Genomic DNA, 24,994 nt, shown 5'->3' on the forward strand with positions numbered 1-24,994 from the left:
ACCAAATAAAGTTCCTTCCATCCATCCGCACAATCGAAGGCGACTCGTACTGCGTTTATGATCGCCCAACGTCGCAAAAGTTCGACGAACGATAGATACACCTCTATCATTGCCGCTTTCGACGTCGTTTGCAGCACAAGCGGGTCAAAGGCCCCCCGCTTGCCCCCAGTTTTCAGAACCCCGTGACGCAAGTGGGAGTCTATACACTCTGCAAACTATCACGTGGCGTCCGCGAGATCGGCGCCTCCCCCCCCTTCCCCTTCCTACGATGGAGACGTCGTCGTGAGCATCGGAGGGGGGGGGGGTGGCGGAGGGGTCGCAAGACTTTCGGCGCACGCCGAAGTCGTTTTCACTCGCGCTGTAGGGGAGGTAGGAAGGAGCCGTGGGGGATCTTCTCTCGTGGCGTGCGGCGCGGCCGGCGGCGCTTAATCAACGTGGCGGCGGCCTGCAATTTGGGTCCGCCCATTTTTTTCATTTCGGAGCGGCAGCGGGCCGCCCCCATTATCGGATTATGGGCGCTCTGCTCTGGTCTTTCTGGCGGGTCGAGTGGGGGGGGGGGAGGTGGGGGGAAGGAGAGTCCCTTCCTTCGCATCGGAGCGCGTGCATTTTTCATGCGCTTCACGACGTCCCTTGCCGCTCGTGGCCGACGGAGCGGAGCGTTCCTCTCGTCGATGAGTGACCACGTGGAGCGGCCGGCTGCCCATTGCCACACCAGCGGGGCAGTGCCGCACATTGCCGTATATACGTATACTGCGTTTCGCAATGGGGAGCTTCAACAAATTTTGGTAGACAACTCAATCATTGAACTGAGAGAGAGAGAGAAAGGCAAAGGAAATGCAGGGAGGCTAACCAGGTTGCACCCGGTTTGCTACCCTGCACGGGGGGAGGGGGAAGGGGAGGAAAAGAAAAAATGAGCGCACCTTGCGCCAAGTCGCGAAAGGCTGGGTCGGAAAGGCGAGGTTTGCCATGTGTACGACACACGGCAAACCTCGATAACGTTGGATTCGCCATTTCCGAAGCTTCTACAAAAATGTGGCACATTAAATTAATGCTTCAAGGCGCGCGCTATAATTTATGCTGACTGCATACTTGAAGTCATTTTGTGAACTTAATTTTATTGCGAGAAGTACGCGCAGCCTTTGCAAAGTGCGTTCACGCGATTTTTTTTTGTTTTTGTTTTCATCGGCTGATACGGACTGCAGCTACGCATGCGGTTTAAAACATGATTCAAGAGGCACTTGAGCCCGGACTCTCAGGAAGTCCTCTTTAAATATTTAAGCGTTCAGGAGAGAGCTCAATGGCGTCCGCAGATTCCTTTATATTGTGATGCATTAGAGACGAGAAGAACCACTGTCAATACCATGAACATGATGGTCTGACGTGGTAATTGCAACGATCTGCCTGTGTACGGCTGGGGTACGCGCGTGTCATTTCAGATCAACTGATTAACAAGAAAAGAAAATGATTTCCGTTCAACCTGATTTGGGAAAATCGATTGCTCGAAACAGAATCTGACATCAAACAGCGCCAGTTCTGGCGTGAAAGATCGCTCTTGTTACTGACATTGAATTGTGAATGGTATACGAAGTAATTAAATTGTAACCCTTGCAGGAAGGAAATGCCTGATAAAATATTATTCCATGACTTGAGGAGGGGGCCGTACACACACGCACAAACTGCGAATTGAGTGTCCCGTTCTGCCGTTATTATCTGTAACGCACTGGGAAACGTCGATAAATATTGCTCCGAGGGAATCGGAGTTGTTGTAGATAACCAGCCTCGACAGCTGATGGGTGATTCGCGCAGCTTTGGAGTTAGCAATTTCGCGCGTGGTTTTTTATGCGCCACGCAGACTATGAGAACGGTGGCGCCCCTTCATTAATTTTGGAGTGCCCCGGCGGGCGAAACTGCAACCGATACAGATGGCGTTGTGTAAGAATTGTTGTATTTATAACAAGGAAATTGTCCCCGAGAAGATGCCCGTGTCTGTTGCGAGAGACTTCTACCGTCGCACTAAGTGGTTTCGATAGTTGAAGGGATTGCTGAAGTTCACACATTCTGTGTCACCTCGATACTTAACGACGTGTTCTGGAAGCTAGGCATCGCCGCATGGATATAAGGCCACTCTTGGAGGAACAGGGGCCGAATTCACAAAACTTCTTTTTCGCGAGTGCGTTTTCCCATTGGTCCACCGGCTTCGTTAATGACATGTCTTGCATCGTGATTGGTTGAAAAATTTTCTCACGAAAGTTTTTAGCTTAAGACGTCTTCATGAATACGGGCCCAGATTCGTGGTCCTTTTTACACGCATTCTCACGTGCACAAGGGCAGAAAAGTTCTCTTGAGCTTCAAATGACGACTGGACTTTACTTAACGTGCGTTTTTGTGTGTTAACATTAGCTACCTCTTTGTAACGCTTACATATTTTCTTTTTTTGTTATCTGTTCTATATATTACTTCTCGTTTCCAATCAAATAGCTACCGCGGTATGCAACAAGTCCTTGATCGTCGGTAGGCGGCTGTGGTGAGAAGAAGTGAACGCCAAGTTGCAGCATACTGCAAATATTTGAAGCCAGTTTCTGTAATAGAAACTGGGGTCATTGGCTAGGTATTTGATGGTATGTGGCAGAGACATAGTAGTACATACGTATTGTAATATTACACTGTTATGAGAACCGACAGCCCACAAGCCAACAGTTAGCCGATATTAGTCAATATTGGTGCTATGCGAGGAAATAGAGTATATAGGTTTGACACTAACTATATGCCTTTTTTTCATAATTCATTATTGCAGAAGTGCATGTTTCGTAGGCGCTATAGTTTTATATGGTAGTTCCTATGTCATACGTCACATCACTAAGCTTTTTTTCAATTCTAGCACGGAAAATGATCCCGCTTAATGCAGCGTAAAATACTGCTTCTCAAACAGTTTTCACCCTCTAGAATGCTTCTTATTAATAAATGCACGCAAACCACACTTCTGTAGCGCAGACTTCACGAGGTGCTTTTGAGCCTTCATTGCACCGGTTTTATGCACTCTGTGTTACAAGTCCTTCTACGGCTGAGAATACCATGCGATCATGTTTTTTGCAATGACTCGAAAGCTCTCGCGCCCGCAGCTAAATAACTTTCTCCCTGTCTGTCAATGTAACCTCGTTAACTTTCAATACACTGCCAGTGTCATTGTTAAGGTACTCGGCGTGTTCGTTACAGTGTTTAGCGCAAAACCTTGTTTCCCCTCTTCCTTGTCGCTTGTTCTTGGCGCATCAAAAGTAACGCATGCACACCCAAGTAGCTAGTTAGTGTATAATCAGCCTAGTTTCCTTCCGCAGCAGGTTAAAGCATTCTGCCATCGACCTCCAACTAACTACCTGTGTACTCTGTCAGTAAACTCCATCCTATGACTACAACGTTCCTATTTTCATCATTCATCTAATGTTTGAGCCCCTCAGCTGATCTTGCCATCTTTTGGTACACGTTCTGTAACTCTAAAACAACATTGGCTTTCTGTTCTCCGCATTACATGGCCTGCCCAACGTTTTTATTTGTCTTAGGCGTTAACTATATCACATCACGTATCCCTCTTTGTCATCCAAGCTATTTCCTCCTGTCTGGTAAGGTTAGAGTCCATACAAGTTTGCGGATATACAAGCCTTGCTATACGGTGTTATATACGTGTGTACATATATTAATTGCATATATGCGTGCGTGTAGCGCCTGTACCTTGAATCTATACAAAGTTGACGCCTCGACGCTTCCGCGGACAGCATGAAAATAGTTCGTGTTTATACGCATGGTTTTTGTTATAGTTATGTTCACGTGGAGTGTGTATATATATATATATATATATATATATATATATATATATATATATATATATATAGCTCGTGCATATAGTGTTTGACTTCTCATGTTTTTTGTCCGGGCAATTATGCACGTTTACGGCCACACATCACACAACAGCTTATGGTATTATTTCACACAATAGCCGTCATCCTATAATACGATTTTTTTTTTCGCTCAAGCGCGTATAGTAGAAGGCCAAAGGCACGCTTCCCTGGAGAATCTCTCCGCCTTTCGTCCCAATAAACTTCGTATCGTTTTTTATACGGAGTTTACGGAGAAGGACATGGTAGGGAAAGAAGACGGGTTTCCCGCCCACATAATTTAATGAGAACGCGTTAACTTACGTCAACTGCTTCGCTAGGCTCTTTCTCTTATCCTGAAAGAGTGAATTCGACTTCTCGCATTTGCACGGTACGGAATCCAAGAAGGCTTGCCTTCAAAAATAAGACGGCGCGAGTGGATGCCTGGTGGATGAGCAGTCTTATCCAGTCTCGCAAAATGACGATTGCTACTGTGGCCGACATTGATACGCTTTGGTGATTCTTTGCAGGCGTAAGGGACAGCCGTACGCCGTCCCTTACTCCTGCAAAGGGACACGTACGGATGCCCCATCCCTTCCTCCCCTTTCTTTATCTTGACTGCTTAAACTCTTGCCGCCAGCGTAGGGTAGCAAAGAGGACGAGCCTCTAGTCGACCTCCCTGCATTCGCTTGCTTTCGGCCTTGTATTTCACGGCGATGCTTGTCCTATACCCCGTGCCCGCGCTGCATGCAACAGCGTTGCCGTGCTTCCCGTAATTGATCTTCCCACTCGCCCTCGTCTTTCTTTCTTTCTTTCTTTCTTTCTTTCTTTCTTTCTTTCTTTCTTTCTTTCTTTCTTTCTTTCTTTCTTTCTTTCTTTCTTTCTTTCTTTCTTTCTTTCTTTCTTTCTTTCTTTCTTCGTCGTTGTCGTCATCGACGACGACATCGTTGCTTAGCTAGCCCTGCACATAGTGTCTGAACTACTTCCTTACTTTTATATATGCCCCATAAAATGGACGGGAGGACGACCGCCGCCGTAGCTCAGTGGTAGAGCATCGTAAGCGTTATTCGAAGGTCGCAGGTTCGGTCCCTGCCGGCGGCAAGGTATCTTTTCGTCCCCTTTACTTTCTTCACATTTACACCATAATTACTACAAATAATATCCCCTATACTTTCCTTGGCATTATTGTCTGTTGGTTCAAGTTAATGTTGTGTCCTAGCAGAGAAAAACGAGCTCTTAATGTTCCCCTTCTTTCGTTTCTTACTTTTAAGGTTACTTACATGGCATGCTTCAATACTTTCGCGACTGAATTCACATTACAACGCCGCATGCCTGCGACGCGCTTCCATCTGTTGACTTCGAAAACCACTGATCATCCTTTATGTGTGTGTGTGTGTGTGTGTGTGTGTGTGTGTGTGTGTGTGTGTGTGTGTGTGTGTGTGTGTGTTTTGTAGCAGCCGGCGCAAGAGCAACATGCAGGAGCGAAGCGAAAAGGTGGCGAGCGAGGGATGCCCGACACGCTTGAAATTTTGGATGCAAGGCGCGTCGGTCATGACGTCAAGGACCCGCCGCAATGGCAGCAGTCAACGTTTCTGTAGACATTAACGAGCAATATTGGAACTGCTAACGATAGAGTTCCAGTTGCTATCTGTTGACTGACCCTTACTGCGCTTAAGTATACTTGCTGAAGTTACAGCAGAGGAAAAGTCCCGGTCTCAAGTACGCGAGCGCGTCAGTTGCTGCATTGTTTCGAAAAACACAGCTGATTCAACGTTCACGCACTGTAAACAAGATGAAATATTAATGAGAACTAACAGACAATAATGCCAAAGAAAGTATAGGGGATGTTATTCGTTTTAATTAGGATAAAGTGTGAAGAAAGTAAAATGGACGGAAAGATAACCTGCGACCTTCAAATAACGCGTCCGATGCTCTATCACTGAGCTACGGCGGCGGTCATCCTTCCGTCCGCTTTATGGTGTATATATGTGCATTTAAACCTAGGAGACTTAGTCAGCGCCAGTCGCAGCACCCTGGTCGCAGCCATGGCGGCGAGTGTGGAACACTCTTTTTCCGCCTGTTGGCGTCACGTAGCACGTGATCTTTTTACGAGCTGGCAGCTTACCAATAATCCCTCGCACACTACCTGAAGTCATCAAGTCTGCCAGAACGAGACCCTCGCTATGAATGAAGGAAAGACGACGACATTTAAGGGCTCGTTTCTTAGTTAGACATAATATTAATGAGAACTAACAGACAATAATGCCAAAGAATCCCCAATACTTTCTTTGGCTATATTGTCCGTTAGTTCTTATTAATATTGTGTCTAACTAAGAAACGAGCCCTTAAAAGTCGTCGTCTTTCCTGTAAACAAGATGAGCTATTTTTTTAGACACGTCAAGTGCTGGTGGTATACGCCAAGTCCACCGAAGCCGTCTCGTCTCTTGAACTGATGATGTTTGTTGATGATTATAATTTTTATTGGCATCCCCTTTGAAACGAGGCTCTGGCAAGCAGTCGCCCAGCAGGTTTCTTACATTCACGTGTTATTTCACCTGCCAATATCCAGCATTTTGGGTATCTCTTCTTCTTTCTTTCCTCAAGCTCCTATTTGAATGATGTACTGGTACGTACAACTGCAGCGACTCCATTTGCATCAATCTCTTCCCTGCTTATTTCCATACCAATACCCTGAGCGTCTCTTTCTTACCCCAGTCGCTGACCAGTTAATACTTCCACCCGATTTGAATCCCAGCGTCTGTGACAGATGCATGCCTTCCGCGGGTTTGGCTGGCGTGAATATCATGGCATTCCACTAGAGCGTGCTGGGTAGTTTCTGAACGCCTGGTTGCAGTAGGAACATCATAGTTCCAGTAGTTCCTCGAATATGTTACAGTCCTCGGCCAGACAGTTCGGGTATCAAAGAGCAAAGCGCGGCGTCTTCTGTTATAAAAAATTATTTTCCGATTTCCTTTTCGTTTTTGCCTCAAATGTAAATGTCCACAGCCTTTTCAAGAGCCCCAGTATACCATGCGACTTCCACTCCTGTGGAATGCAGTGCACCGCAGAGCTGCAGGCGGAGCGTCCTCTCCGCATGGCCGGATAAAAGAGCCGCGAACCCTTTAATTTGCAGGCGAAAAGCTTCCGGCAACCAACGCCGCATCTCCTCGTCGTTGAGGACCGCTCACCCCTGCAGCGCGGTGGCGACTCGCTGCCTTTTCCTCCCTCGTTGACTCCGCGGTTCGGTCGAGTTTAACAAGCGTGACCAAAACCCGCTAGCCATGTTGCAACAATGAGTGGGTCGAGTTTTCGCAACACCGTCTGCATGTATAGCACCGTGAATACTTGGTAAGTGAAAGAGCCTACAACTTTCGTAAGAACCACCTTTTTTTTTTTAAGGCGAAAGCGTCAGATGCCTCATCAAACGCGAAAAGTGACCATCGTCGCTGGCGTCAACACGGGTGATGCAAAAAATCATCATCACGTGGTGACGTCACCATATGGCATCATCATGACGTCACACGTTACCAAAATATGTGACGTAGTCATGATGTCATTATAACGACACACAACATAACGTCACACGATGATGTTATCACATGCCATCGTCGCTTGTTCAAAGGTGGGCCGATCTCGGGGGCACTGCAAAATCACGCGAAGTGAAGAAAGCTTTCGGGGTTAGGGGGGAGGGTTCAACTGTACTGTTATTACCAAAATTTTGTCTTTAACAGCTATGTCCGTATTCAGATTAATTAGAGTGCTTACCTTAGGCGTGTTTGTAAGGGAAAGCGTCAGTCAATCGTGGTATTAGACACGTAATTAGCGAATCCGGCTTGGCCATGGGACTACAATCTCTTGGAACACAGTGTAAGACAGAACTGTCGACTCGCGTGATAAGGCAGTCCAACACATTTCGTGCCAGTTCAAGCTTGAAGGGGCAACACTACAGGGTGCTATCGATACTCTTCAGGCGCAGTGTCCACATGTGTGGACGCAGCTTTTTCTTGCCAGTTATTTGGACCAGTGGCCAAGAAAGAGAGAAACACATTTTCGCATGAGATGAATTGAACGACCTGCGTGTGCTGCGTATGACTGGAGAGGACCACATTGGTGAGGGTAGTACGATATTCTACGGGTCGTCCAACGTGCCGCGTTCCAGTAGCCACGTCAAAAGTGAAAATTTTATTTGCTCGACATTAATACAAACAATAAAAAATTGCGCATGCATGTTCAGTCTAATATCTTTTTATGCAAATATAGAACGATCGAATGTATAACATATAGATGTTTAATTGCGCGCTAATTACGATAAATTATTGAAACTTGTACACGAGAAGCATTGCCTCCATTTATTAAAATATAACATCGAGTGCCTTGCGATAATGTTGTGCAAGTTTGACACATTTGCACGCAGTCCATCATAATTAGCGCCCAAAGAGGTTTTAGGAACAGCCGCAAAGCTCATAATATTTCAACTTGCTCCTCTTGCGAAGATGTAGTTTAACGGGACATTGAAAGCCGAGTAAGTTGAGCCATCTCGCATCGCTTTTTTCTCTTCTATATCAATGCCATATTTGTTACGCGACGCATTTTTCGCTCGGGAACTACTTTCATCACCGCCAGGTATAACTCACCTGAGATGCCTTCGTAAGTCCACCAATCGTCCCAATTTGCAGCAACACCTGGAATACAATAAAAAAAAAGTGGTACGTCAATAAGCGAACGTGTTTCCAGAGAAGAAGAGAGAGAGGTAGCGAGAGGAGGAAGATCTTTTAAACCAATGTAACCAACTATCTCAGTGTCAGCGCAATGTCATTTCGCCGAAAAATTAGATTTCTAGTACCACATTACTGAACACTGAGCGATTTTTGGAGAAAGTGGAACGACGATTTCGGGAACCGGCTGTATGAACCTTTGTAATGGGGGCAGCGGACTCGACAAGCTGTCTTTCGACACACTGCTCCTGTCTGTTTCTGAAACATATGAAATAGAGTTGATTGATTGATTGATTGATTGATTGATTGATTGATTGGTTGATTGATTGATTGATTGAAATTCGGCGAATTGCTACGGCTCAGCTGACTGCGAGAAATCTAACTAATTTCAGATTTATCGCTTTGCATTTGTTGCGCGGTCGTGAGTGTGTGCATGTGTGCTTCGATTCATATGTCATTCATTGCGTCTGCATATTGGCACGTAATTTCTCATCTTTAAAACCCATCAAAAGTTTCATTTTTTTTCGTCTGTTATTAAGAAAAAAGTGTGTTTCCCAAGAACAGCGCAGACAATCTTTTTTCTTCTATAGTGCGTGCGATTGATCCAGCACTGAGGTTGCCATTCTCCTGATTCTATCATTTCCTGATTTGCACGCCCAAATAACTAGTTCCTCCTTCATGTACTGCATTTCCGCCGAAGCTATGGAAGAAACTACGCATTCCAACTTGCTTTTTGCAGCCAAAACTTGATGCGTTTCAGATGTATTCATTGTGTTACACGCTACAAGCAAGTTTTTTGTCGAGTGTTCACAACCTTCACGTGGTCTCAATTTTTTTTGCAGGCTAGATAGTGTAGGTGCACCTAAGCTATACGCGCCTGAACTTCACGAAAGAGATCCTAAAAGGGATCCTGTGGACATTATTTTTTCTTTAAGGACTGATTCCCTTCAAAAGGTCGTACAGCCAGGTCAAATTTGCGAATGCTTTACCGAACATTTCTGGTAGAGTTGAGACCGTCTGCTGAAGCAAGGGCCGCAAAGAAGAAAAAAAATGCGGGAAATAGTTACCACCAGTTCGGTTTTACGAATCAAAATACGTGCGTGTTTGCAGGCGTCTCGACGAACTTCACAAACTTATTTGCATTGTATTTGACGGACGCCTCTATACGCAAAAAAAAAAAAAACCGCTACGACAACTTGTATGTCTATTTGCAGTGTTCGCTCAATTCCGAGCAAAAGTCCTCGCCGTACTGTGGTTCTACATGAATTTGTCTTTCATCGTTTCCGAGGCTGTAAGCACAGTGTTCAGTATTTTAGATGCGAAGTATCTTAAGGCGGAGCTCAATCCGGTGGTGGTGGTGGTGGTGGTGGTGTGCGGCGTGACCACCCTCACTGCGCATGCGCATACCCTCTCCACACACCTCTTCTCCACTCACCCTCTCCCCTCCCCTCTCCGCTTTCCCTCTCCCCTTCCCCTCTCTACTTTCCCTTTCCACTCTTCCTCTGAAACGCGGGCTAGACATGCCGAAATTCTCTCCTGCGCAACGCCGCGATGAGCTCGAGCGCATGCGCGTCCCCTCCGCTTCTCTCTCCTCTCCCACGCTACCCCCCCTCTCGCCCGCCTATCGACCGCGTTCCCCGCTCGCCCTGTGAGAATTAACGGCCAGGCTAGATGGAAGATACGACGCGCGTAGCGTCCCTCTTGTAGCATGCCCAACGAACGCCAACGGAACGCGATCGTGCAAGTGCTCCGGCTTCGCATCGCCTCATGGTCCCCTTTAGCGGGAGATGGTGTAATTTTTTTTGGAACAGCGACCGCATATGGTCCATGTTTGGTCCACGTTAGCTTGAGTTGTTGTGAAGAATCGGTGGCACAGAGGCGGCTTCATCATATTTCTGTTTCTGGTAGGCCTCCATAACGCTTACACTCTACCAGATGTATTCGACGCAACTAATATTACTTTAGAAACGGATGAATCCTTAAAAGGCGTACTTTGCCGCCACAGCCCGCGAAAACAATGTACAATCAGTGGCAAAAGTTTAGAGACCACGAGACACGAGAAAAAAGCTTAGTATTCGCGCTCTTTCGGCATGCAGAGTTGGATTTAGAATCCCGGCCTGTTCTAAAGCACGCTAACAAGGTGTACTGTGTAGTTCGACCTAATATCCACACAAATTGCTGGGAAATTCAAGGTTTTCTCAGACCTAGCGGTCTCGTAACTTTTGAGGTCGACTGTATACGTAAAGAAGTACGCGGTATGTGCGCGCGCCCTGTCTTCTTTCGGGACCTGCCACTCACGAAGTCGACGTATAAGGCGTTATATTTGCAAGTCGACTCTTCTTTCTTTACGCCTTACATTCCCAGACAGGTAATTAATGTCTTCGGGTGCGAACGCTTGGACAAGCAAAAATTCCTGTTACGTCATTAGGAAAAAAGAAAGTTATTCTAACAATGAACAACGGAGCTTGCTCCACGTATTCCGGGAAAGTGCCACCATGTTACGCCGTGTCGTAGAGAATGTGCCTGACACGGCGGCGGGACCCGAAAAAGTGTGCTCTCTTTCTAAATAGCCGCCCATAAACAAACACGAAAAGGAGGTCGCCCATATCGGCGGGACCTTGCTCGTGCGCGCGGACGACAGCGAAACAATTTAGGCAATGCCGAAAAATTTATTCGGTGCCGGAAAAGAACGGGTACGCAAAAAAAATAATCAAACTATAGGGACAAAGAAATGACGGACAGCAGGTGCTTATTGCGACAAACTGGAGAAACGAAAGCAGGAAACGCGGAGGAAGTGATGTTTTATAGCGACCCGTAGCTAGAGAGCATGAGTTTAGAGAGAGAGAGAGATGAAGGGGAGAGATGGGTAAGGGTGGGGCATAGCAGCGGCAGAGTTGAGGACGCAGTGTGCACTGGGAGAGGTGCCTCGGAGGAGCGAGACAGAAGCTGACGCGGCGGAACGTGTCACGCTTCCGTGTGCCTCTCCAGTGGCGTCGGTTGGCGCACTTTATGTGGACAGGGTGCCAGACAGCCCCCCAGGCAGTCTCTCACCAAAGGTGCCAGTAGTGGTTCGGTACAGACAAGAAAAAGGAGATAGTTGGGCGAACGGCTCTCTGGCGTTGTATATATAGGAAGGTAGAAGAGAGGGCGCCCGCATTTTATCTCCTGCGACTCTTCTTCCGGTACTGGGACAACCGGAGGAGGAAAGGGCGTATACGTACGAGCTGCTTCTCTCTGAGCGATATAAATGCAGCCGAGCGCTCTGTGAAAAGGGAGTGAACAGCCGAAAGCAAATAATCCGACAGTGACTCCGCTTTTCTTTTTTTAAAGACGATAGTCTTTCTTGGGGAACTTAAACGCAGAAATTTTGGTCTGTCTTTCTGTCTGTCTTTCTGTTTGTCGGCACGTCCCTCGATTCAGCCACTCGGCCAAAGCTGAACCACTTGCCCAAGGGCCAGCCGTCTTGAACTGGTACGGCTGTTCATACTTGCGAACGTTGTCGATCAAAAAGTAAATATCATGCATATCTGAGGTGCAACATCACTAGGTAAGTATTAGGTGGCGTGTTCCTTTAATAGAAAATGCATACATACATAATTTTAAGGACCCTAGTTTCTTAAGCTGCGCTGAAAATGCATAAGAATGGAAGCTTGAGCGAGTTGCTGTCCTGTGCCTTCTTTTACTTCGTCGTCATCTAGTGAGCGCTGTTTCAACAAAGCTGAAAATGCGACTGCGCTGAAATTTGCCTTCCTCCGTGCCCTTCGCACGAGCTCATTGTTGTGTTTCGGTTTCGGCTCTGTATTGCACTGTACGAATGCCATGGGTTGGTGTTGAAAAACTTTAGTTTTGAGAAGGCCAAGAAGGTGAAAAAAAAATATTTAAAAAATGAAAAAAAGCAGCGTTGTGGGCGGCCTTCAGGCTGCCGGTTGTGGGCGCCGCTCTGGCGTTCCTGTTTTACCCAGGCGACGTGTAAATAAAAGAGTGTGTGGAGAGTACTCGTTGAGTGCGGACGTTTCTCTGCTTCAGCGCTTCGCGCCAAACCGCGTTTTCGAGCTGGCTGGCGTCCCCGCCGGTCGCGTTGGTCACCGCCGGTCTTCGCCTGCTGCTGCGCCGGGACTACCAGCACGCAACACAGCACTCATGTTTCCCGACGTATTGCCAGATGGCGTCCATATCTCACACAGCGCCTCTTCTATCGTCTTTACACGACATTTGCAGCGAAGCACGCAGATACGCGGCCAATTTTTTTCTTTGCGTTAGTAGTAGACACATGCATGGTTCAACGAAAATGTTGAAATCCGAACGTTGAGACGTTGGGCGGTTTGTCGAGGCGCAGCTGAAGTAGTGAATGTCGCGTGCGCAGGTTCGTCGCCTGTAAATGTCTACGTCAGGAGTACGATAAATGCAGTTTTGTGATAAATGTGACAGATATCGAGGGAACGGCTGTGATCGCGTGCATGTGCTTCGCTTAAATCTCTCTCTCTCTTTCCTTCTTATCTTGCTTGTCCTTTCTCTCACCCACCCGAGCAAAGAGTAGAAAGCCGGTCACATGATCAGGGTAACTTGCTTACCTTATGTTAACCAGAAGGAGTTCGGCAATCTGCCTCATTTTCCCGTGTCTGTCGAACCCATGACGCGATTTACGAAGTCCCAACATAAAACTATGCTGTTTTTTAGTTTTTGTTTACACAGAGCGCAAGAAAAGTCCAGCACGAACTTCGTTCTTTGAAATGCAGGCGTCTCTGCCTGGGAGCAGAAATAATACTCATATACGCCACGAAGTGGTGCTGCTTAATATTTAGCACCACTTATTGCTATATGCCATTATTTTTTCCCATTTCGCTCTTCCGCGATTAGGTAAATGAGAAACCGCCTGATGAAGCGCTGTCAAACTCTGCAGAACTACTTTGCGAAGTAACACACGTGTGAAAGCTGAACGTTCTCGTATAATTTTTCTTTATTTCGACGGGGAACTATCCGCGACTGCGACTTCCTTTCTCGGTTCACTTTTTGCAGCAGGGAAATCCCGAAATGACGCGCTTATTTCCAGTGTGTGTGTGTGTATACTAAAAGCGCTATTGCGGCTGGCCTCATGACAATGTCTTAAGCTCTAGCTACCTTTCGGCGCGTCGCGTGTCGCAAACATGCGGGAAAGAAAGAGCCAAGTGGAGAGAGTGAGGGCAGAGAATAAGAGGAGCGCTGCAGCATTCGCTCCAGTTGCCGCATAGCCTGCCCTCAGTATCCGTCGCTGCACGGTGTTGGCCGCAGCCATAAATCTGTCGTGCCCGGTTCAAGCGCCGGAGCTCGGGTCCGAAGGTTTAATCCCCCGGGCTCTGACGTTTCGGTGCAATTTACGTGCGCTGCTCCGACGAAGGCAACGCGCGTACAGAGCGAGCTTCGACGCTCCGTGGGCCTCACCGAGCCAACGCAAGCCGAGCACGAAGGAATCTGTGCTCGCAATGCCCTCCCCCGGCAGGTTCACAATCGCGAGAAATGGCGGTTGTTTGGTGCAAGCAAGCATTCTCTTTCTCTCTCTCTCTATGACCCATGTTAAATAACAGCCACGCATGGCCAAAAGAAAGTGTTAGTTTGCCCTGTAGTCTCTGAAGAACTGTTCAGGTACTGCTTGAGGTTATTTTTAACTACTGTTACGTTTGATATGTTACTCCATTGACTCTACGAAACTCAAACCGTCCCACAAAAGAAACATTCGGATTAGTTGCTCACATTTATTTCTGGGCCTGATGAATATATTGAAATAAAAGGCTAGAGACGAAAAAAATTTTAATCGCACTCCTTAAACCACCGCTCTCAGGTATCGAAGTCAAGGTATCAAGAATGATACGTTATAGGATTTGTGGTTTTTTATCGCTCACAGGGGCCTTCCTTGTAGTTCAACTTATGCTTTAGTTGAACGCTCGCTCACAGTATGCTTTATGCTGCGCATACAGGCGCGGCTTCTAGGTTGCAAAGTGACATGGACGGGGATTTTAACCAAGGACCTTGAGTGCAGAAAGCCGATGCTCTAAGAACAATGTACCACAGAGCTCCGCTCATGTCCTACTTGTCCGATGGAAGTTCAATGGCGACCCGTCACTGAACACACACGTCGTTAAGTTGACAAAATTTTTCTAAAATTCATGCTTAACCATGCAGGCCCTTTCATCGATAGCAATAATAGTCATGATATAGCGATGACTGCTTGCTTGGAAGCAGAGAATTATCCGTTATGCAACTATATGTTTCTATCATTCGCCCTAAGCACTTCTCTTTTGCTAAAAAAGTTGCAAATGCCGCTAGATCGAGAGGAATATTTACGCGAATGTTGCAGCCGCTTGGGATCTGTAAGAATCTTGCTGAATGGCTTATTACGGACATAACGATCATATTTGGTTGTCAAACGCGCATGTCTTGCTTTTTATTACGCCCTCTATACAGCGTCTCTCGAACTCACTTCGGAGTGCAGGGGCGCTCAACACCATTAATTATGCAACCGTGAACGCGTCCTCTCGACTTAACACTTTGACGCCCGCAGAAATACCGCCGCTTTCAAGGGCCTTTGGGAGCCTGACAAAGCACGTCAAAATCTTACGTAACGGCTCACTATCCTTTTACATTGTTTTTTTTTTTTTTGCTCCTCGTCGGCAAGACACTCTCTCTCCTTTTTTTCCCTCCCCCTCATGTGAGCAATCGCAGCGCAGCGCTCGCGCTGCTGACGTAATGTTGTCATTAGCAACGTCATCCGTCGACACTCACCCCTCATTCGTCGAGCGCCGAGAGCTCACAGAAGTAATCTGTAGAAGGCGCTCGGAGTGGTTAGAGTTTCGTGACGTATCCTTGCGGCGACGGCGGCTGTCGATTGCTTAATGACGTCATTCGGAAGGACTCCATAACTAAGGAGATGAGAGCCTATAATGTCGCCATCTAGCGGCGACTTCAAAAGCAGGAGTCTGGTGAAATCGGTCAGTTCAGAATGAGGAGTGGGATTTCTGCACGGGTGAATCTTCTTGAACCCATAATCGAAGCGTTGCTCAAGCTGGCATGCAGGCTTAAACTAAATTTTCATTGAAAGCGCTGAAAGTCACGCACTTCAAATGGCAACGTAAGATGGAAAGCAAACCCCACCTCGCAAGACTATACCAGTGAGGAAATAATAAACAGCATTAAACGATACAATTTCTTCTTTCGTTCTTTAATTTTTTTAGTCGCGTGGGAATCCGACCAGGGAATGTTGTGTTTTCTTTAATCCTTAATATAATAGGAAAATTTTGTGTATTCATAAATCTATTCACGGACGTGAAAGGAAGACGTGGGCTGTAAGCGTGACTTAATTAGCAGACAGTGGTGCGTTGTTTTACAGAGCACGTTTTTGCGTTGAGATGGAACTTTAGCGCTCACATACGTGGCTAATCAGGACTTACAAAAAAAGACTCAGATTACTTCTTTTTTGTAGCTTCTCTATATTATAGCTTTTCTCCTATTTCTAGACATACGATGTTGTGCAATGTCTTGCTTTTCGAAACCTGCCACTTGCGATCGCTTGGACCATCCATTCTGGTGGTAGCTTTGATACGGTGTGTTAGCGGGACTGGAGCACCAAATAAATGCATCATCATCATCATCCTGTCTACGCCCAATGCAGGGCAAAGGCCTCTCCCATGTTCCGCCAATCAACCCGGTTCTGTGCTTTCTGCTGCCACGTTATACCTACGAATTTCTTAATCTCATCTACCCACCTAATTTTCTGTCTCCCCCTCACGCGTTTACCATCTCTTGGAATCCAGTCAGTTACCCTTAATGACCACCGGTTATCCTGCCGACGTGCTACGTTCCCGGCCCATATCCATTTCTTCTTGATTTCAACTATGATATCCTTAACCCCCGTTGGTTCCTTGACCCACTCTGCTCTCTTCCTGTCTCTTAAGGTTACACCTATCATTTTCCTTTCCATCGCTCGCTGCGTCGTCCTCAGTTTAAGTTGAACCCTCTTTGTAAGTCTCCAGGTTTCTGCTCCGTAGGTAAGTACCGGTAAGATGCAGCTGTTATATACCTTCCTCTTGAGGGATAGTGGTAGACTACCATTCATGATTTGATAATGCTTGCCGAATGAGCCCCATCCCATCCTTATTTTTCTAGTTATTTCACTCTCATGGTTCGGCTCCGCGGTTACTACCTGTCCTAAGTAGACGTACTCCTTTACAACTTCCAGTGTCTCGCCACCTATCACAAAGCGCTGTTCTCTGCCAAGATTGTTCCACATTACTTTAGTTTTATGCATATTAATTTTACGACCTACTCTTCTACTTTCCGTATCCGGTTCAGTAATCATGAGCTGTAATTCGTCTCCCGCGTTGCTCATCAATGCAATGTCATCAGCGAATCGCAGGTTACTGAGATACTCTCCATTAACTCTTATCCCTAATTCTTCCCAATCTAGGGCCCTTAAAACCTCCTGTAAACATGCGGTGAACAGCATTAGGAGAGATCGTGTCTCCCTGCCGTACGCCCTTCCTTATTGGGATTCTGTCGCTTTCTTTATGGAAGACTATAGTGGCTGTGGATCCGCTGTAGATTTCTTTCATTATGTTTATATAGGCTTCGTCGATGCCTTGATTCCGCAGTGCCTGCATGACTGCTGATTTCTCCACCGAATCAAATGCCTTCTCGTAATCTATGAAGGCTATGTATAGGGGTTGGTTGTATTCCGCGCACTTCTCTATCACCTGATTGATAGTACGAATGTGGTCTATTGTTGAGAAGCCTTTACGAAATCCTGCCTGATCATTTGGTTGATTGAACTCTACCGATGGACCAGGCAGGATTTCGTACAGGCTTCTCAACAACAGACAATTTGGTGAATACACCAAATAAATGCGGAGCTCTGCAAGCACGCCGTCTCCGCTCCGTCAAAGATACGCCGGCTGTTATAGACCGACCGGGAAAGGAAGTTCCCCGTTTTAAACTCTAGGGCGTGTAATTCCGGGTATTTGTCGTACCACGTTTGAAAATCGCGCGGGTGGTGCCACTGAATTTCCAAAACGAGAAGACCAACATATGGGATCGAAAAGAATCGTCTATTGACAAAAACTCGCATAGGGGTCATTCTGAACTTAAGACGTTTAATAAACTGAGAAATCTGCTTCAGGTAAGATGAGTTGTTTATGTGTGTTGTGTACTTGTAGTAATAATAAATTCTAAATTCAAAAATTCAAACGAAAGCACGTCGTTTCTTTCCTTTGTACACGTTTGAGTATCTCGCATGAGCCACGAGACGAACGCCGCGGACTGTCTACACGACTTTGTTGATATAATTGAGGACTTGTCAGTAGGAAACAAATCGCTTTTCGTACTGATGCACACAGCAGTCGATAAATCTGTCTGTCTTGACTCTTACGACTCTCATCGAATGCGTTGTTCGCCGCGTTGAACGAAAAAGAAAGCAGCCGGGATTCGAATTCCGGCAACAATGACGCGCCGCAAGACAAACGGGTTCGCACTTATGTTTACAGTGTCTGCCGCCGTTTGCGATCAGTGCATTGATACATCCAGTAAGAGGAGCAGAAGGAGGTGCAGAGAGATCGATCAGACGCGCGTAGAGTTCAATCAATGTAAAGTGTTTGTAATGCACGTGAGCTACGCGGGTGCTTCTTCTTTCTTTTTTTTTTTTGAACGCACGTTTGGTTTACGAGACACGCAAGAAGCGCCCGCTTTAGATCAAAACCAGCGGGAGGGCCAACCTGCGTGAGCTATCACCCCGTATCGCGCGAAGTGTTTGTTTTGCGTGTTGCATAGGGGGCGCTGCGATTTCGCACAAAATAGAGTTACTGCATATGCTACCTTTAGGTAGCAGGCTGTGTCTTAGAGTCACTGTATATGCTACCGTTAGGTAGCAGAGTTGAGCGTCTGTTTTTCAAACGCCGCTATCAACTGTGCATTTCGGAGAAGCTGATGCTCGGGCCAATTGTTGTACTTCCCGCCGCCGCTGCAGAGAAGTGGATTACCTTTTCACAGAAGGCTTACTGGCGCCGCTATAATCCCTTTTGGGCTGTGTTAAATAGGAGTGAGGCCCCAGAAATGCCCTGCCGAAGCTGTGCCGTCAGCCTTTGCACTCCCATGCCACTGTCCAGAAAAGAAGTGTTTCTTCTTTCCTGCTGTTCATCGCCGGTTGGTGACACGCCAGGCATGTCGCCTGCAAGAACAGGGTGCAGCTTCGCCGCATAGATGTGGTTGCTAGCCGGACCTACGCGCAATTCTGCTACCTAAAGGTGGCACATACAGTTACTCGAGCACAAACTAGAGTTACTGTATGCGTCCCCTTTAGGTAACAGAGTTTCGCGTCTGTTTTGCAAACACCGCTAGCAATCGTGCATTGCGGAGAAACTGGCGTTCGGGCAAATTTAATAAAAAATTTGTGGCGCAACAGAGACAAACAAGAAAACAAGAGGAAGACAGGATAGGGCACCTTGTTTTCTTGCTTGTCTCAGTTGCGCCAGAAATATTTTTATTAAGCTATGCACCAACTCGCTCAACGTCACACTCTGATAGGGCAAATTTAAACTACGGAGCAGTTTGGGGGATCGCCCTATCGTCGTCTCATGTCTCGCGTGAGCTTCACGCAGGTCCCACGCTTGATACACCACTTTTTTTTTGTAGCGTTAGCTACACTGGCCTAGCCAAACCAGTTTCGCGTGGCTCCTCAAGAGCCGTGCTGCGCATGCGCGAGGATCAGTGATGTCACACAGCTGGCGCATCGGAGCCGGCACTTCGCGCGCACTCCGCCGCTGCCGCGCGCGACTCGTTGACGCCGGTCTGCGCTCTCCAGAGGAGTGACGTCGTAGCAGAGGTAGACGTGCTGGCGCCGGCGCGCGCGCAGCTATTCGGCTTCGCTGTGCAGTCGCCGTCTGACACTGCGCTGGAACCTCTTGATAGCGCCTCTGACTGGCGTTTGCCAGTGTGGTTTAGCCATCGAGAAGGAGAGCGCAAATGCTGCTCAACGGCGCAGAAGAGCGGAGAAGCTTAACTCATCGGATCCCGAAGTAGTTGCCTGGCAAAATAAATATACATGTGCCACATAATATGTATACCATGTGTGTGTCATTGGAGCAGCAGTAAGCATGGTAATCAAGCTAATTCTAGACAATCAGGAAAGCTAAGAATAATCAGCTGAACCATTGCTAACGCTACGTTATCCTGGCATAGCCGAGCTAAGCCACTGCAACATTTTTTATGAAGCGGCCGTGGATGCACATAAACCGAGCAGGCAGCACGTTTGGAACGCCAGCGCTTGGTTGCCCATGAACGCCAGCGTCGTTGAAGGGCTAATTTGTCGGTCCGAGCCAGCGAAGCGACAGCGAAACGCCAGCGCCGGGAGTTAGACGCACCACGCTCGAGCAGCAAACAGTAGAAAAGCAGTAGAAAGGAGACCGTAGAACAGAAAAATAGATCATCGCAAAACAAATAAGATAATCACAAGAAAAGAACCGAAAGAGAATATAAAATATCACATAATCAGACGAAAAGAACAGATCAGAGCAGATAAACACAACATAAACACAAGAGAAACACAGGTGAATCAATGCACTTGGGGAGAAACCGGATTTGATTTTTTTGTTTATTTCCCGACACCGCCGCAGCCGACTGGATTGACGTTAGTCATCGCCTGTCAAGTTCAGCGCCTGTCGGTGACATGCCGGGCATGTCGAACGACTGCACGCTACGCATATGTCGCCTGCAAAAGCAGAGTTCGGTTTTGCCGCATAACTATGGTTGCTAGCCAGACCTACTTGCAACTCTGCTACATTTTTAAAGGTGGCATATACAGTAACTCTAGTACAGAGAGTTGCTGCACACACACACACCCACACACCCAGTAGCTTTAGCACAACGTATGTTTCTTGTGTTCTGGCAGACACTCAGCGTCAGCTTGGGAGGTGACCTCATTTTTCACTGCCCGTGCGCTTGGATCTTATAGAACGACACCACAATCTTTCGAATTCTTAAACCACTTGGCCTTCATTTTTTTGTTCTGTGAACACAACCAGCTGTTTTGTTTTGTTGCTTCTTTTGTCTGTCCCTCTTGTGCCGCTGTCTTCACGAGTATAAAGTCGCTGGTGCCCACTTACATGCATGCGCATGCGTCAGTATTCCCTAGAATCAAATTATAAAACAAATCTCATCCAAGGCGGATGATCTTCGTCTGATCCCTTCACGGAGCACGTCCGTCAGTTGTGATCTCACAGCGCTCGTGTTGCCCGTTCACGTCTATTCGCGCGCCCCCGTCCAGCTATGATGGGACGTGGACCGCCCATTCACGGGTCTAATTAATGAAGACGCTAAAGCTGAGCCCACGACTTCAGGCTAGCGTTACGGATTTGACGCATCGATCGGCGACGCGAGGCGCACCGTGCACGAAGGCCGCGGACCGTATGGAAAGGTCTCGCTGCAGCGATCCGTATGAGTAAGTATGCGTTCTTGAGCGTTCGGAGGCTGCTCTACAAAAGCTCCGCGCTGTGTCACGGCCGGCAAGGTCGTCTTTGCGAAATAAATTGGCCCGGCGACCTGACAGCGACAGCGCATCCTATACGACCGCCGTGCGCCCGTCGGTACAACCTGTCCGCGTCTTCTCCGGCGGCGGACGTCGCTCTCATGCTCTTGTTTCGCGAAACCGCCCGCCCGGACGTTTCTGCTATTTGATCCGCCCTTCACTGTATACGTCGACTTGCTCGATCCCCTCTCACTTTTTCTTTATTCTTTATCATTTTTTTGTTCCGCTTATGCATCGCTCATGGTCTGGACTGCCCGGTGGTCGCGCGTGTGCTGGCCGCGCAGAGCACGGGAGGAAGGTGCGATGGGAGTGTGCCTTTGGCTCGACATAGAAGTCGGGGAAAGAAACGATGTACCAGAAGAAAAGGCTCTTTCTCCCTATTGTGTGAAAAAAAATTAGATGGTTTCACTCTCGCGAAGCATCGAAAGCAAAGCTTCCGTCTTCTAAGTATACCGAGGCATGCGCTGTTGGATGCGGCTCATACTGCATGGATAAAGGGAGGTGGAAAGCATGGAGGAAGGAAAAATATATGTGGGAGCATTGCGCACTGCGATTGAAGCCCACTGTGTTGGCTCAATACGTGATCGAAACGGCAGAGCGCGCGGTAGGTTTTAGTATTCCCGGTTAAGTTCTGCTTTTGAATCTCCTTCGTCAGCCGGTCGGTCTTCGCCGAACAAGCGCACTTCAGTTAAAAGCTACCGGACACAGAATCCCAAAAGTTTCTCGCGTGATCTTGAAGCAAAATGTCACGTGTTGGGCCGACAATGCTGGCTTGTCATCAAAGCCAGTTTTCTCTAAAAAAAATGCAATCTCCAAAATTGCTTCAAGGAAGCATATGCAGAAAACAATGTACCTTCGAATACAAGTGTCATAACCACGGGGCTATGGAGTCACGCTTACGCAACATGAATTCATGGGAAGCACATGAATGCGAGATTGAAATGGCCACGTGGGCCACTCGCCCCTCCCCTCTCGCAGCGAATCACGCGCGTGTCTGCGAGGGTCATTCTCGCTCCGACATCGTCATGTTCGTTGAGCGGCCGCGTTGTGCCCGATACGCCAAGCGCTAGCGACGAGACGATGGCAACGACGGTGCCGGTCGTTTCGCCGGTGCCAACACGAGCTTCCGAGGAGTGACACTTATTCCGAGCTTATTCCGAGCCAGCTGGGGGGTATATAAAATACTTAGTGAAAACTGTGCCGAAATTTAGGAGGAAAATGTAGTGCCTGAAGAAAGGGCCGACAGCTTCGCTGGCCGTCGGTTCTTAAGACGTAGAACTGGCTGTATTGTTTTAGAGCCCAGCTTTTAGGCGCCCGTTTCTGTGTTGAGCGGCGTCGCCGTCGTCGTCAACGTAACCGATAGAGCGAACAAGGAGGAAAGAGAGCGAACGCGGAGCGCAGCGAGCCGCTGTGTTAGCGTCTGAAATAACGCATGCCTCGTACAACGGGCCCGCGAAGCGGCCAGAAGGCTAAGTCTTTCGGTCCCAACGTGGGAGCGGCCCGCTTCGGACTAGGAAACTAGCACGACCTATTGGACCTCAATAAAGTTCTTTCATCCATCCATCCATCTCGCGCACGGACAGGAGAAAGTGTGTTGACCTGCGAGGCTTGGGAGAAGAAGACGTGCGTTGGTCGAAGGGACACTTTGTGTGTGAAACGCTCTGGCGGACTCTTATATCTTGCGTCTAGTTTTCCGGCCACAAGTTCGCCCATAATAAACAAGTTTAGAACACAGCTCATAGGCAGCCGTTAATGCGTTGAGCGGCGTCGGTGTCGTCGTAACCGACAGAACGGACAAGGACGAAATAGAGCGAACGCGGAGGATGAAAGACGGCGTTAGCGAGGAGAGCGCGAGCAGGAGGGAACGTGGCGCGACGACAGGTTCCGCGGCGGCCACCCACGGCGCAACCGTTGTGGGCGCCGTCGTGCAGTCGCCGATGACGATATCACTACGGGCGCCCACCGATACCATATATGGAAATAAAGCGCTGCATGAACGGATGCCTGTCTGCGGCGGCTGTTGTGGAACGCGCCCACGCACTGCCTTCCGAGGTCTCCCGGTTAGCGAGGCAGTCGCGCTTCAACTTGCCGCAAGATCAAAACACCTAAACAGCTGCGCTCAGAATTCACATTAGGCAGTATCATAATCGTTGGTGATACATTCTTTATTGCGATAGCAATTATATCGACAGTGTCGGCTGGAAAATGTCCGTCTCCGTCATTCACCGTATATGTATAAGTATGTATATATATATATATACAGAAAAGCCACAAAGAAAAAAAATTCAGAAATTCTTTCCGACGCGCGGAATCGAACGGGCGACCTCTCGCTTTGCAGCCCGCCGCGTTAGACGTTAGGCCAAGACAGCACAGTCCTTCAGCCTGCTAAAGGCGAGCTATTTATATACACCATCTAATTCAGCATGCTTTCTTAGTGGCCACATAGATGGCGCGACGTGCGCGCGTGTGGCGCGCTTTAAAGATCGTCGCCCCGCTCCTGCGAACGCCGTTGCTCTTCGCTCTACAGGGCGTGGTCGCTTTCGTGCGCTTATCTCGAGGAAAGAAGGGGCGGCCGGTGGGGTGCTTCGCTTCGCTCGCTGCAGCGGCCGCGTTTGCGAAAGGAGCGCGCTGTTCAAACAGAAATAAGTAACAACTGTGACAATTAGTTCGCGCTCGTCTTGTGTGTACCTGTTCGTTCGTTTCGTGCGTCCTGCTTTATGTTTGAGCAGTGCGCTTCAAGTGTCGAGCTGTGACGCATTAGTTCGCGCTCGTCCTGTGTGCATTCTTTTCGTGCGTCCTTTGGGCTCGAGCGACGCGCTGGCAATTTCGAGCTGCTTTCCGTTCTTCGCGTTACATTACAATTTATTGCTATCGCATTCATTGCTTCGCCGTTGCGGCGAAACTGTGACTTTTTATAATCGCCGCCCCCAACTTTTTTTTTGCTACCGAAAACAGCGCCCGAAAACAATTTCTTTTAATCGAGAGAAAGATGCATGTGCGTTTAACTGGAGGAAAAACGCGAAAAAAAATCGTTACATCGCGAATTTCGCTACATTGAGGTTCGCTATCTCCAGGTTTGGCTCCAGTGCAGAGAGAAAGAAAGGCTGTTGCTAATGGCAAGAAGCGCGTATTCTTTCGACTGTACGCCAACTCCTCCCCCCACCCCCATCCCCCAGCACACACAGACACATTTTCTACTTTCTACAATTTCCTCTACGACCTAATACACGACTGCAGTGAAAAGTAGGATAGCACATTTCCATAAAGTCCTTGAAAACGTCTCCTTTTGCTTTGTTGCTTAGTCGGCAACTTCATTCGTCATTTTGATCATCTTTCTCACTCAAAGCTGTATTGAGCCATTATAAATTTGTTCTGAAGCTTAGCGCCTCGCACGTGTGTTTTTTTTTTTGTTCCAATTGCTTTCTTCTTTTTCCCCCGATTCGCTTTTCCTTCCCACTCCCCGTAACCAATCTCACTCTGGATTTGGCGGTGTATTCGCTCCTTTGCTCTCCCCAAGCTTGCTCTTTGATACTCCGGGATCACGCCAGTGTTCCAAGACGATCGATGATCTCTTAGCGTCTCATTCTACGCGCCATCTTACAAGCTTGCCGCGATAAGCTTCTCTCTGGTTTTGTTGCGAGAGAAAGACAGGGACGCTTACATTGGGATTAACTGCATACCATCCAGTCGTTTGTCCAACTAGGAAAACGATTAGATAGATAGATAGATAGATAGATAGATAGATAGATAGATAGATAGATAGATAGATAGATAGATAGATAGATAGATAGATAGATAGATAGATAGATAGATAGATAGATAGATAGATAGATAGATAGATAGATAGATAGATAGATAGATAGATAGAT

The 24,994-nt window shown here is 47.6% G+C and overlaps 1 protein-coding gene across 1 annotated transcript in view; it reads right to left on the reverse strand.

Annotated features, from left to right (window-relative positions):
- Positions 1-24,994, reverse strand: part of LOC119382816 (carbonic anhydrase-related protein 10) — an 84,291-nt gene that overhangs the window by 38,760 nt on the left and 20,537 nt on the right. The window contains exon 2 of the mRNA XM_037650677.2: positions 8,501-8,548. Coding sequence (XP_037506605.1) covers positions 8,501-8,548 — 48 coding nt within the window. The remainder of the gene's footprint in view (positions 1-8,500; positions 8,549-24,994) is intronic.

Source organism: Rhipicephalus sanguineus, chromosome 2 (genome assembly GCF_013339695.2).
Source record: "Rhipicephalus sanguineus isolate Rsan-2018 chromosome 2, BIME_Rsan_1.4, whole genome shotgun sequence".
NCBI classification, from domain to species: domain Eukaryota; kingdom Metazoa; phylum Arthropoda; class Arachnida; order Ixodida; family Ixodidae; genus Rhipicephalus; species Rhipicephalus sanguineus.